Source organism: Loxodonta africana, chromosome 14 (assembly GCF_030014295.1).
Source record: "Loxodonta africana isolate mLoxAfr1 chromosome 14, mLoxAfr1.hap2, whole genome shotgun sequence".
Lineage (NCBI taxonomy): Eukaryota > Metazoa > Chordata > Mammalia > Proboscidea > Elephantidae > Loxodonta > Loxodonta africana.
The window spans coordinates 91,432,430-91,446,608 of NC_087355.1; the positions used below are offsets into that span (position 1 = coordinate 91,432,430).

At 61.0% G+C, this 14,179-nt stretch overlaps 1 protein-coding gene across 4 annotated transcripts; it reads right to left on the bottom strand.

Annotated features, from left to right (window-relative positions):
- Nucleotides 1-590: 590 nt before the first annotated feature.
- Nucleotides 591-13,112, bottom strand: PUF60 (poly(U) binding splicing factor 60). 4 transcript variants are annotated; one of them, XM_064268180.1, is made up of 12 exons: nucleotides 12,987-13,101; nucleotides 7,979-8,059; nucleotides 5,837-5,932; nucleotides 5,646-5,735; nucleotides 4,766-4,816; nucleotides 2,480-2,641; nucleotides 2,315-2,407; nucleotides 2,022-2,235; nucleotides 1,757-1,947; nucleotides 1,531-1,666; nucleotides 1,139-1,374; nucleotides 591-1,027 (listed from the first exon to the last, which is right to left on the bottom strand). In XM_064268180.1, the coding sequence occupies exons 1-12, from the start codon at nucleotides 13,008-13,010 to the stop codon at nucleotides 728-730; spliced, it is 1,674 nt and encodes a 557-aa protein (XP_064124250.1). In that variant the 5' UTR covers nucleotides 13,011-13,101; the 3' UTR covers nucleotides 591-727. The 4 variants fall into 4 exon arrangements, with proteins under 4 accessions (XP_064124250.1, XP_064124251.1, XP_064124253.1 ...); XM_064268181.1 differs by lacking the exon at nucleotides 7,979-8,059 and having other exon boundaries at nucleotides 12,987-13,112; XM_064268183.1 differs by lacking the exon at nucleotides 4,766-4,816 and having other exon boundaries at nucleotides 12,987-13,097.
- Between the last annotated feature and the right edge of the window lie 1,067 nt (nucleotides 13,113-14,179).

The following is a 14,179-nucleotide window of genomic DNA, read 5'->3' on the forward strand; positions in this document are numbered from 1 at the left end:
CCGGGAAGCGCCGCCCCGCCCCCGGTGGAGACAGCGCCGGCGGTGAAGTTCACGGCCGCCCCTGCACCGCCCGCCCCCAGGGACGGCCCGCCCCCACGGGGCCCCGGGGCCCCGGATCTAAAGCGTGAGCCCAGTCCCGGCCCCTCAACAGCGACGCGGCCTATGGGACCGCCAGGGCCTCATGCGGGCTCCACCAAGGGTCAGGGAGCCAGCTCAAGCCAGGATAGGCTTCCCTCGGCCTGTCCAGTGCTCCCTAGACGTGGGAGCGCTGGCCCGTCACCGCCACCACCTCCGCCGCAGGTAACAGCTGGGTACCGCGAGCCCCCTCGAGCCCACTCTTCCTGCACGGCGGAAAGTCTGGCCCCCTTCCCCTCCTGTCCACTGGGTCATCTGGCTGCCTGGGGTGAGAGAGAACCAGCCAGTGCTACAGAGCTGGTGAACCTCCCCGCGACTGAGTTCTCAGGCCTCGAGGCCCCCTGCCTCCCTCTGCAGCAGGGAAAGTCAGCACCCTCCAGCCCCAGGTCCTTGCCTGATGCCTCTACCCTCCCAGGCTGGATGACAAGACCGATGTCAGACACAGGACAACGGGGCCAGCAGCATCTGCACTTTTATCCACACTATGGACCAGGCTAGGCAGAGGGAGCTTGGCCCAAGAATACCACCAGACCATTCTATAAAACCCAGAGAAAACAAGGAGCAAGTGCAAGTCCTGGGAGGGGGGCCGAGGTCACGCAGAAAGGTCACTGTTATCGAAACGCTCCTGGTCATACACTTCAGCCACCACCTTTCGGCCAGCAAACCAGCGCCCATTGAGGGCCTGGATGGCCTTGTGAGTCTCTGAGGCCATGGAAAACTCCACGAAGATCTTGACAATGATCTCTGCATCCTCCTCCTCACCCTGCTTCTCCTGGTAGATGATGACACGGTTGACGGCCCCAAACTTGCCGCACTCCTCGGTGACCTCCCCCTCCAGGTCATCATCAATGTCCTTGGGGTCCACCATGTTGCGCAGAACCATCACCGTGGACTGTGTGTGTGGGGGGAGGGACAGCTGAGCTCTGTGGCCTGGCTGGACTGCTGCCCCACCCGGGGCCTCCAGCCTGCCCGCCCACCCACCCAGCCAGGGCTGGCTGCCCACCTCCTGCTTTCGGAGCAGCTTCTGCATGACCATGTGGCGGGCGCTGCTGCCTGAGATGCTCATGTGCTCCTGCTCGCTCAGCATCTCTGGCCTCTCCGACTCAGGGAACAGCTCTTCTTCTTCCTTCTCCTTCTTGGGCTCCAAGAGACCCAGCGTTGGAGGGCTGGCAAGGATGGGGTTCACCACCCCCACGGAGGGGATGGTGACCGGGATGGGAGGACGGGCCGGGGTCACACCTGCAGCACAACCAACCAGGTCCAGCAGTCACCCCCTCCCAGCCCTTTCCTGGAGAGAGCTGAGCTGGTCAGCAGGGCAAGTGCAGGCCAGAAGCTGAGGGTGGCTAGAGATGGAGGGTGGAACAAGGGAAGGAACCTCTACCCTCTCAGACTCACCTGTGATGACACCAGGGGCCTGGGCAGCCATGACGGCCTGAGGCAGAGCGCCTAGGGGCTGGGCCAGCGTCAGGGCAGGTGACACCAATCCTGGCGTGGCCAGCGTGCCCAGCACCGCCGCTCCAGCTACTGCTTCCTGCAACCCCAAAGGCCACCATGCTCAGTCCTCAGAAAACTGGAATTTGTCCACCCAAGATCAAACCCACCCAGCTACAGGAGCCCTTACCTGTGCGGTGATCTTGGCTGTGGCTGCAGCTGCGGCCACAGCAGCAGCAGGTGGGAGGCCCCCAGGTGTGGCAGGCGTGAGCAGGGGCATGGGGGGGGTAACGGCCTTGCCTACCCGCAGGTACTGACCGCCCAGGTCGAAGAGGTTCATGGAAGACACAGCATCTTGGGACGACTGGGCTTTCTCATACTCTGCAGGCAGAGACGGCAGTAAGAAAAGCAGCCCCTTCACTACCCCCCAGCCCCGCCTCAGTCCCCAAGCTTACCGATGAAGCCGTAGCCCTTGTGCTTGCCAGTTGTGGGGTCCCGGGCCAGAGTACAAGACTTGATCTTGCCGAAGGCCTCAAACACGCTCTTTATGTCATCATCTGACAGATCCTGATGCACCGAAGCCACGTAGATGCGGTTGAAGGCCCGCGCCTCCTCAGCCAGCTGATCGATGATGGGCTGGGCCTGCCCGATGTTGCTAGGCCTGCCGACCTGGGGAGGGGACGAGGCCACTCTGTGTTTCTGCGGGCAGTGGGGCGGAGTGCCAGGCGCAGAGGGTGCGAGGCCTCACCTTGATGTTCCTGCCTCCCAGCATCACCGAGTTCATCTGCTCCAGGGCCAGCTGTGCAGCTTCTGGGACCTCGTACTCCACAAAGGCAAAGCCCTGGGCACAGGGACGCGCCTGTTAGGCCGAGAACCAGCGCAGGGTGGGCGGCGGGCGGGCAGCGCTGCTCACCTTGTGCTTCATAGTGACCGAGTCCCAGGACATGTCGATGCTCTTGATGGGCCCAAACGGCGCGAAGGCTTGGCGGATAGTGTCTTCTCCCAGCTCGTAGTAGATAGAGCCCACGTAGACCCGGCACATGATGGCCAGCGCCCGCTGCCGCTGAGCTGCCATCTGGAGCAGGACAGAAGCGGGGAGAGAGAGCCACTGGCTTGTGAGGGGGGATGAGGGCTGGGAAGCCCGCTCCCCGTCTGGCCCACCCACCCAGCTCCACTGTGGGGAGGGCACCTCCCGCAGCAGCTGCAGCACAGGCTCAGCACCTGCACAGGACTGACCCCGCCCTCAGGAAGGCAGGCCAGAACCAAAGGCACAGCATCGAAGCACCCTAGCCCACCCAAGTCCCAGACCGACTGGCAGCAAGGCTGACCGTCGGGGGCAGGGCCACGTGCTCTCCCATCCAATCCACCCTCCAGTCTGGGATCAAGTGCACGAGCTGGATGGGAGGATCTCCCACCAGCCTGGCCACATCCCGTGGCAGAAGAAGGAGGGAGGGAGTAGCTACCCAGGCCGGGGCCCTGAGTCGGAGGCCAGAAGAAAGGAGGGCCGAAGACGGGCAGATGCGCCCAGAAGAGCGCCCAGGGGTGGGCAGGAGCCCAGTGGGCCCCGGAGGGAGGAGCAATTGCTTGTGCGGCCGGCCAGCTGGCAGGAAGTCAGTGCTCAATGCCCTCCCCATCCCCGAAACCCAGCAAAAAAGGGCTGCCTAGGGCCCCCCTCTGTAGCCAGATGGGCCTGGCCCCAGGGGAAACACGAGGTTCCAGAGTCCCTGAAGGCAGAGCCACAAGGCTGCCTCGAAGCCAGGGAAATGAGCAGGATCGGCAGGCCCAGGGCCCTGGTTGGGATGGACTAGCCAAAGCACCAAGGGACCGGGCCCCTCCCACCACCTCACAGAAGACAGGCCAGGCAGAGGTCCCAGAGCCACAGGCAGCAAGCCGCCTGGAGGAACTGGGCCCTGGCCAGAGGCTTCAGCCCACAGCAACTCAGGGCTGGCAGATGGGGCCCGAGCCGCCTGCCCCTCTCTGTAGATGGGGTTCCCTGCACCAAGGCCCCCAGAGTGAGAGGCCCATTTGACCTTTCCACATTGGCTGGCCTGGTATGGGCCAGATGCCGTCAGAGAAGGCCTTAGAAATAACACCCACGTCTCCCACAAAGCAGGACCCACGGCCTCCCCACACATGGGGCTCCCCAAGTAGGCATGGCTTCCCTCAGACCAGAAACTCCCCCAAAATGGGACTGTTCCCTCCTCAGACTGGGCTCCCCAACAAATAAGACTTAATCTATCTTCAGGGACAAGGACCCCAAAAGGTGGAACCACGTTCTCTCTTATCACCAACACTCCCCAGCCATGGATCCAGGTCAGCCCTCAGGTGAAAGCTCCCCCAGACAGGGCCACATCGCCTCCTCTACCTGGGGTTCCCCAACAATGAGTGGGCAAAATGGCTGTCATAACCACTTCCCTCTCAGAGCAGGGCTCCCCTCCTGACAGATGCTTCCCAGACAAGACCTTGGTCAGCCTGCCCCACGTGAGGCTCCTGAGACCAGCACTCCCAGAGGTGGGGTGGGTCCACCTGCTCCCTCAGGGCAGAGCCCCCAGAGAAAGGGCCATGTCTCCCCCGCAGTCTCCCCAGAGTGAGACCTGGCCTCCTGAGCCTACCTCTGGGGGAAGGAGGAGGCTGTCTCCCTCCCCTGCCTCCTGGGGCCCCGCAGCCAAGGCGCCACTTCTCCCAGCCTCTCTGGCAAGGCTGCTTGCTCCCTGGCTGGTGCCTCAACCGCCACAGCCCAGGCCCAAGGCCCAAGCCCTTGCCCTTCCCTCTGGCTCGCTCAGGGCCCCCCAGCCCCCGCCCAGGCCGTCCACCCTCCCTCCAGGGTCTGATGGGGCCGTGAGTTAGGACCCCTCTCTCCTTAGGGGCCTGACCCCAGCCCAGGAGCCCAAGCAGTCTGGAGACTGAGCGGCCAGCCGCCGGGGGGAGCGGCCACGCGTGCAGGGCCTGGCGGCTGCCCTCCCTGACCGGCTGCCGTGCTGCCCTCCGCAGTTACCTGGCCGGTTAGACTTAAGGTGGGCCCTCAGAGCAGGTGGCAGCCTCCCCGGGGCGGTCCCGGGGGGTGCCCGTACACTGGCCCGCCATGCCTGGTGCTCGTCCAGAGCTGGCGGGCAGCGAGGCCCCAGCTGGCGGGCTGCACTGCCCCCCTCTAGCCCTGACTAAGGACATGAGCCCAGAAGAAGTGAGCATGTCTATTGACCGATTGCAAAGGTGAGAGAGGATCTCCAAAGCCCATTGTCACTGCTGCCATCTGAAAGACAGTAAAGACAGAGTTCAGTCTGTTGGAGCCGAGCAGTCCCCTCTCGTCAACACCTCACGCAGACAGCGGCAGGCCCGGATCCCCGCCCTGCAGCCAGGCCGCCTGCCTGCCTGCCTGCCTGCCTGCCTGCCCACGCTGCTGGCTGCGGGCCGGCGCCTACTCAGGGAGGCCTCAGAGCCCCCGCTGCCCAGCCCCGCAGCCTGGCCGGCCGGCAGAGGACAAGAAGGAAGGGAAGGAGGGGCGGACAGAGGAGGGACACGTGAAGAGCCAGGGCACCTTATAGCAACCTGCATGTCTGAGGGCTGGGTGGGGGTAGGGCTCGAGGCCCAGGGACCTGCCGGCCTCGCCTGGCTGCCCCCACAGGACTAGAGCACTGCCGGGGAGGTGCCTGCAGCCTGCCCTTCAGCCTGCAGCGGGGGCCTGTTGCTCTTACACATGGCCCAGGGCAGGGAGGGGTCACCTCCACGCTGCCACCACCAGCTGTGCACAGGCCAGGGGCTGGGTGGGGGACCCAGAGGCGACAGTGAAGAGCAGGAGGAGCCAGGCTGTGGAGAAGGGCTGGGGCAGAGGGACAGTTGCGCTCACAGGGTCTAGAGGGCCACAGGCAGGAAAGGCTGAGCCCCTTGCGCCTCAGGGAAGGCCCTGGGGGTCCCCAGAATAAGTCCTTGAAAAATTGAAACCATAAAACCTCCTGGGGCTGCAGCAGGAGCAGGAGGAGACAGCGCGGAGGAGGAGACGGCGAGGGGGGGTGGGGGCTTCCCGCCCCGGCTGAGGGGTGCCCAGCACTGGGGCGGGGGTGCGTGCAGCCCGGGCGGCTCACCTGCAGGTTGGTGAGCTGCTGCTGCTGGTGTGCGATGGTCTGCTTCACCAGCACGCTCTTGATGCTCTGTTCCATGGCATACTTCTTGGCCTGCAAGAAACAGTGGTGAGGGGTACTGGCCCAGTGGGGACACGGCCTTCCTCTGACCCGACCACGTGCCCCCCCACTGCCCCCCCAGAACTCACGCTCACCTTTTGGAGGGCCTCCTGCTGCTCGGGTGTCAGGGGGGGCAGCCCCAGCTTCGCGGCTGTACTCTGCCCATTTTCTATCTTGATGGCGTCTGTGCCCTGGGGGGTGGGAAGGTCTTTAGGCAACTAGCTCAGGCCTCCTTCACAGAGCCCTACCCCCCACAGCTGCCCACGGCCTCCAGCTATTCTCAGAGACAGATGGGGCTGTGGCGGCTTCTCTGGCCTGGCCAAGGTCTGCCCTCCCAACACCTGTCCCTGTCCTCTGCCTCCCCAGAACCCCTGGGGAGGACACAGACTGAGGTAGGCAAGCAGTAGGAGAGGATGTCCTGCCCCTTGTTTCAAGCCTGACCCCAGAATTCACCCCCATGCCCTGCAGTGGAGCCAGCCCTCAGTTCTCCTCCAAGGGTGTGGTGAGGGCCAGGGTTCTCTGGCCATCTGCGACTCCCTACTGCCAGAATGTCCATCACCCAGGCCTCCCTGACTTCCTCAGAGTCTGGAAGGAATCTGCCATGGCCACAGACTCAGTGTCCCTGGTTAGAAGGGCTCCCAGTACCACCCATGGAGCAAGTACGGGAAAGGGCCTCTCCCAGCACTCGGCTCCTGCCCTCCCTGCGGACAGTCAGTGCTCATGCCCCTAGTGCCCAGGGTTGCTCTCAAGGCCTCTGCAGCCCCAAGAAGGGCTTGTCTGTGGGCTGTACTGAGCACGTGGGGCACAGAAACAGAAGACCAGCCACGGGAGAGACACAGCTGCCCAGCATCCGGGACCCGCCAGCAGCCAGCTAGGCAAGCACAGAGCCCAGGTACAGCAGGCCTCGGACACACACAGTGCAACCAATGACGCCATACTCCTTCTGTTTCGAGGGGAGAAGGATACACCCGGGTAAGCAAAGGAGAGACCCAGAGGCCCAGGCGAAGGCGGGCATGGGAGCACTCCTGCCTATTGACCTGCTCGTGGTCCTGGGTGACCCATCACTGCATGGGAGACCAGACACAACCTGAGGCACACTCTGCAGGCCCCAAGCACGCAGCTGCACAGGCAGCAGAAGAAGGCACACTGGCGGGGGGACAAGAAGCACAGAGGATCCACAGACCCATGGCCCAGGAACCTACCAGCCAGCCCCTCATGCTGGGTTTGGGGCTCAGGACCAAAGGGCAGGAAGCCCCAGAGGTCCCTTGTGTCCCAAGCAGGCCCTGAGGTCAGGCCTCTCTGTCCCCTCATCCTTGCTGGCCCAAGCCCAGTGTGTTGCAGTGGGAGGGGCCGCAAGGGGAGAGGCTAGAACTCTAGAGCCTACCGTCACCATGGTAATCAATACCAACCCTCTCGGCCCCCTAGAAACTTTTCAATCCCTTCTTTGTCTCGGTTAACAAAAAGCCCTTCTCCACTAACCAACACCCCTGGACAAGCAGACCCGGGTGGAAAGGCCACCTCCCATCTGCCAGAGCAACTTCCCAGGACTCATGCGCATATCATGCTCCCCCCATCTCCAGTGTGCCTGGGGGGCCACAGGGGAGGGCTCAGCCCTGACAGGCCTCCCAGCCACCTTGTCAGCCCCCACTGGAACCCTCTGGAGGCGGGTGCTGCCAAGAAGCTGTACAAAGAACCCCACTGCCCAGTCAACGGGGGGGGGCCGCCCCCACTGCCAGGACACACCCCCTCGGAGGCCCGGGAGCTCTGTGCCCCTGAGCCAGGGGCTAAGTCCCCTCCAAGCCAATTTCCCACCTGCGCACTGCTGTTTTCTAGTCCTGTTCAATTAAGATAAACAATTTGATACGAACGTTTGTATTTCCAGACGTCACCAAGGGTGCAGACTCTGGCACGGCGCTCCCACCCCATCCCACGGCACTGGGGGTTGGAGCATCCAACGGGCTGAGGTCAGCCCCCACCAGCCCCCAGCCACGCCTGGCCACTACCTCCCAGGGCTGACCCAGGGCAGAGGCATAGACAGGAAGCCGGAGCAAGCTCAGAGGGTGGGGGAGAGGGTGGGCATAGTGGGGACCCACCACCCTGAGGCAGGCAGGGACCTTGCCTAGAAGGCAGAGAAGGGTCCCTGGGGTCCCCCAGCCAAGCCTCTCTCTTGGCCCAGGGATGCGCAGGCAGGCGGGCGGGCGGGCGGGCCTGAGGGAGAAGAGATTTAAAGTCAGTACCTGTGGAGGTTTCCACTTGTCTCCCGCCGCCGCTGCCGCCACCACCGACTCGGACCCCCCTCCTTGCTGGCCATTTACCTGCTGCAGGCAGGAATAAGATGCTGTAAGGCAGTCAGGCCTCAGGACTCCCCTCACCTCTCACCCGGCTAAGGGCTGCGCTCCTCAGGCTGAAGCAGAGGAGGCCTGGCAGGAGTAGGGGGGAACGAACCCCCTGTCCTGACGTCACCTCACACTGCCCACTCTCAACCCTACCAGCACACCAGAACTGCCAGGGCCTGGCCAAGGTGCTGCTTAGCAGACACCAGCCAGGCCCAGGGGCAGCCCAGAGCTGGCAGCACATCCTCCAAGGGGCAGGGTGGAGGGCAGACAGCTAAGCTGTGCCCCTGCCCAAGGCCAAGGGAAAGCGACCCTCTCCTGGGCCTAGAGCTGCCCTGTGGCCACCAGCTCTGTGACCCCCAAGATCAGGTCTGCTGCACCCAACAGGCCAGGCCAGGCCCGGGACACGGTGCACAGACAGCTGTCCACCACCTTCTCCCAAGGCTGGCAGGGCCACCTCCCTAATATCCTACACAAGCCCTAGGAACAGCCCCATCCACCCCTGAAGACCTCTAAGGGGGCTTCCCTCTGAGCAGGGCCGGCAGATCGTTTGAGCTGCAACCCTTCCCCTCCCAGCAAATTACCCAGGGCTCCTGCCTCCTGGGAGGACAGCAGAGAGCCTGGCCTCACCCTCTGCAGGATGCTGAGGGGCACAAAGCCGTGCAGAGTCAGCCAGGCAGGGAGCCCCCATGGCTGAGGATAGGCGGTGGGCCAGACAGGTTGGGCTATGGGGACCTCACGGCCATGGAGTGGGGCCCAGAGGGCAGAATGCTCTTGCCCTGTTCCCAAACCAACAACACTATGGTGACAGGCAAACCTGGGGTTGCCTTCACCCCTGGACACTGAGGACAGGCAGACCCGCAGTTGCCTTCACCCCTGGAGCCTGAAGCGTATCACAGCAGCCCTAGCCTATTAAAGTGAGAGCTGGCACACAGGCCTGGAGGTCCCGAGAGCACAGACCAGAGCATCACCTCACTCAGGCCCAGCTGCTATCATAGAACGGTAGCCAGAATAAAGCCAGAGCAAAGGTGAGTCACGGTGTCCGGGCTCCCACCCAGTGGGCACTCTGAGGTGCCAGAGTCCAGCTTTCCCCAAGAGCCCTGTGGCCCTCAGGAGGCCCGGGGCAGAGGGGCTTACTCTGACTGGTCATCTCCTAACACCCACAGCAAAAGCTTTCTCCAGGTCTGGGGGAGCAGCTCAACCCAATCCTATGATCAGTGTGAACATGTAGGCATATTAATAGCTTTTTGCTCCCCCAAATTATTGCAACAGCCCAGGACATGACTGAAAATCAGACAGACCCTCAGAAGAGACCTCTGGGGAAAGACCAGTTCCCTGGGGAGCCCACACTCACTTCAGAACCAGAGACCCTACCCCCTTCAGGCCTAGAATGCTGCTCTAACCAGATACGGCGCAGTAACTACCCAGCTAATCAGGTGGATGTCTGGCAAAGCTGTGGAGTCACGCTGCCCCCCAGCCTCGAACAGTGCCTCGGTGGGCAGGACACACCCTGAAAGGCGGTACAACCCATAGGTTCTGAGGTAGGTGCCGAAAAGTGCCAGCTCTCCAACCTGTCAACACGCGAAGAAAAGAACTAGGAGAAAATTAAGCGATCTAAGTGTTGTATAGTGAATTGCTTTAATACGGCCCTTCTAACCGTGGTCTTGTAACTCTCACAAAACGATTGGGTGTGACCGTTCAAATAAGGTGCTTGCGGTCCACCAAGGGGATTGGACAATTTTGCTAATTCAACTAAAATACACCGAACCTTTGTGTAGATGGGACCATAGAAATAAGATGCGTGGATCCCCTGTAGGGCATCGGTCAGTTCTGCCATTCCCCTAGGCTTAAAGGGAACCAACCCCAGAGGTTGTGGGGTGGGGGGGAGCCCCCACCATCAAGCAGAAGAGCTGGGAGCAGTATGTGTACTTTGGTTGGACCCTGGGTTGCTATGCTGAAAACCTCCTAGACCCACGAGAGGGAGAGAGCCGTAGCACCAAAGATGGCACAAGATGGCAGCAAAGTGGGACCAGCAGGTAGTCTCCCTAACCCACTGAGCAAGAGAGCTCAGTGCCCTTAGGCAGGAGGCTTCCTGGTGGACTAAGGTGACTCCAGGCACTTATCTGTGGTGCTAAAGAACTTTCTAACACTTGCCTTAGCAGGGCAGAGGCCAGGCCAAGAGCTGAGGGCTGAAAAAAGAAGCTGTCCTGATCTAAGAACTGTATCCTAAATCATTCCTGTTATTTCCAAGTTGATCCAGGTTCTGATCCTGAACTGTAAGCTAATACTTCCGTGATAAACCCCATAAATGTAAATATGTTCTGTGAGTGCTATGTGGTCATTGCAATGAACTGCCTAACCCAAAAGAGAAGCAAAGAGTGCCATGTTAGTGGTGGCTGGCGTCAGAACAGATCAAGGTGGGAGCTGTCTGACCTCTGCCTCTTGGGGAGCAGCCTTGTGCTGATGTTGATGACACTCATCTTCCCCCCAGGTCTGAGGAAGTCTGAGGCCACCACGCATTTCTACACTGGGCCTGGGGCCTCATGTCTCATGTCTATAAGCTGGAGAGAACGATAACGAGGGTGCCTGTCTCCTAGGGCAGCTGCGCAGATTCTGAATCACTCTACGTAAAGTGCCTGGCCCGGTTCCTGCATGTGGCGCACATGCAGAGTCTCAGGGATCATTATCGTGATAACACCAAACGACAAATCCCCAAGGGGACGGTGGCCACAAGAAGCTGCTTCCACCAGTCCCTTGCTCCAGCCAGAGGGAAGCTGAGGGCAACAGCTGCAGGGCAGGGCAAGTGGAGGTCAAAGACCCAAAGCCACCAGGAGTCAGTGCTCCTGGCAACAGCTGCAGGGCAGGGCAAGTGGAGGTCAAAGACCCAAAGCCACCAGGAGTCAGTGCTCCTGCAAGGCAGGGGAAAAGCTGCATCCCGAAAAGGCTGAGCCACAGCTTAGCAGAGATCAGGGTCCCCAAACACGCATGACACGAGGAGGACAGGACACAAGCAACAGTTCTAGAAAACTTCCATTCAAAGGGTTAAAAGAGGACCATGTTAGAGCTCAGGGCAGCCCTCTCTCCTCATTCCTGGGGTCTGACGGGGTCAACCAAGGGTCGAGCCCAGAATTCACAGCAAAAACGTGTTAAGCTCTAGAGATGATTCCAATAGCCAAAAAACACCAGTGGGAACCCCTACCTGAAGAGGTTCAGGCTGACCGACCGCATCCACCCACGTCTGACAGCACACCACTGCAGAGTAGAGCACAGTTCACCAGCCCTCCTCATCCTCATCCCAACGAGCATGGGGAGCTGGCTAAGCAGCCAGCCCCCACCTCCAGGATCCCTCCCCTAGGCCAAGGTTTGGTGTTCATGCTGCTGTTTGGGTGCTCGGGGAGGTGGGGACCCGCTGCTGAAGGTGCTTGGGAAGGTGGGGACCCAAATGCTGGCTTCTTCTCCTCTTCACCTTTCCCAGGCATCCCAGTACTTGTCTCCGAGCCTGCCTGCCCTTCCCTACCCAACTTTAACCATGTCCATGACCCTTACCTCTTTTCTCTCTGGCTTCCCCCTCACAAAGGTCATCCGCTCCTATATCTTCCCCAAAAAGCAGGACATGGTAGGAATAGGATGGTGAAGATGGCCAGACTCCAGAGTCACACATTGGCCCACAAGCTGGGGGGTCTTCTGCAAGAGCCTCTCCCTCTGGGAGACAAGGTCAGCCCTCAGCTCAGAGACTGGCTCAGTACTCTCCCTAACCCTCAGGCATCTCCTGCCAAACCTGTCCTTTTCAGACGTACCCTAACACATCACTCTGGTTGTGGGTTGGGGCAGGGTGGCAAATGAATAAAGGGATGAACTGTGGCTGTGAAGGCTCTCAGCTCCATGAGGTGGTGTCACTGGAGCCGAGAAGATGAGCAGATACTCTCCATTTATGCTGACCACCCCTGCGGCTAGACTGAGAGGGAGGCAGCCGCTGCACCCCTACCTGCGGAGGTGAGCACTGAGCAGGGCAGAGAAGCTCCTTTCTCTAGTGCCCACACCTCCCAAACATGACTCCCTCAGGTACCCCGTACATGGCACCAGACCTCTGAACAAGGCAGGAGCAGCCTTTGTCTGGTTCCCTACTATGCCCTGAAGTCCTCGCACAGCGCTTGGAACAAAGTGAGGGCTCAAAAACGTTTGCCGAGAGGGGACTTTCTTTCTCTCTGATTGGGAATAACGGGATGAAGTGCCTGGACCTAATAACCACTTCCCGCTGCACAGCATCAGAGAGCGCTGACTCACAGCTGGGGGTGCAAGGAGCCAAGGCCACCTCTCCTCACGGAGCCACCAGTCCCTTCCCACATGTTGGGTCCCTTTCTGGTCCCCCCACAAGCCCGGTGGAGCAGCGCCCTGGGCACCCCGCTTTCGTGTACACCGCTTCAGACAAACGGGAGGAACAGAGGCCATCACTCCGAGGAGCCCCCGTTTCAAAGAGGGGCCGCGGGCGCACATCCCCGCCACCGAAGAGAAGACAACACCCTCTCGGCTCTGCAGGGAGGCGTCTCGCTTGGCGGGCACGAGACAAGGCCGGCGCCGGGGCCTGCTCCGTGCTCGGGAACGCCGAAGCCTTTACGGGCACCCCGAAAACGTGAACCAGGGGCCCACGACCGAGCCGCCGGCGCCCCGGCCCACCCGCGGGGGCTACCGGAAGCCGTACTCCGCGAGCCGGAAGCTGTATCAGCGGCCGGCCTCCGCAGGACACACCCGCCTCCGCCCCGCCCCCGCCTCGCGCGACGAAGAGCCGAGGGGGCCCACGCAGGGCCCGGGAGCGGCCGTCGAGCCTCCGGGCGGCCCTCCGCGCCCCAGGCCAGGCTGATGACTCGCTCTTGCCAGCTGAGGGGCGGGCCGTGGTCATCGGGGCTCCACTTACGAGAGCTATGGTCGCTGCCGCCATCTTGCGTCCGTCGCGGCCGCCGCGCGCGCCACTCGCTCCTGTTCCCTCTGCGGTCTCGCGCGATCTGAGGCCCGGAAAGGACGGAACTCTCGCGATAATAGGCCTTTTTCTCTAGCGACGTAGAGGGAAAAAGGAGCGTGCTTCCGGTGCTGGGGAGGCCAGTTCGCGGCCCCTAAAGGGGCGGACGGAAGTGGGCGGGGCCGGAGCCGTGAGGGGCGGGGCAGTCGCGGGGGCCGCTGGGAGCGTCCCGCGGCGACCGTCCGCAGCCCCAGCCACTCGGCTGCACCGGCCTGTCCGGCCGACCGGCCTCTGCAGGCCCGGCCCCGCCCCTGCCGTCCTCCGCCCGCCCCGGCCGGACCTCCGCGCGCAGACTTCGCCCTGCGGCCGCTGCACTGGTTCTCACTTCCAGGCTGCAGCCGTCTCCGCGAGCGCCCAGCAAGCTCAGCTACCCAGACCCCACGTCGAGGGAGGCTACCGAAGAATCGCCGTTTCTCAGCGATTTTGTGCTGCGTCTTCTTTGCATTTTAGCATCTCTGAAACCAGGATGCGCCTAACAGGGGACGGTGTCACCACCTAATTGGCAGTGTTCTCTCTTTTCTAGCGCTTCCTAAAACGCGTTGTTGCCTCTCGTCTGTCTAGTCGGTAAATGCTGCCCCGTTCGCACCATCGCTAGTATCGGTTGTGGACTGCACCCTTGTTATCCTTAGGATTTTTTTTTTCTAAGTTTTATTTATTTTGTTGTTGAGAATGTACACAGCAAAACATAAGCAATTCAGCAGTTTCCACATGTACCATTTAATTACATTGATTACATTCTTGGAGTTGTGCGGTCATTCTCCTCCTCCTTGTCTGTGTTGTTCCTCCCTCCTTGACATAAACTCACTGTCCCCTAAGGTTCCTATCTAACCTAATCCAGTTGCTGTTGTCAATTTGATTCCATATAGATAGTTCTTAAAAGAGTGTAATGCTCAAGGCAGACTTTTTTTTTTTTTTTTTTTTTACTAGTTAAGCTATTGTTTGGTTTTAAGATGATTTTAGGGGATATTTTTGGTTTAAGGTTTAAAGATTATCTCAGGGCAATAGTTTCAGGGATTCACCCCTTCTGTGGCTCCAGAAACTCTGGAGTCCATAAGAATTTGAAATTCTGTTCTGCATTGTCCCTCTTTTGA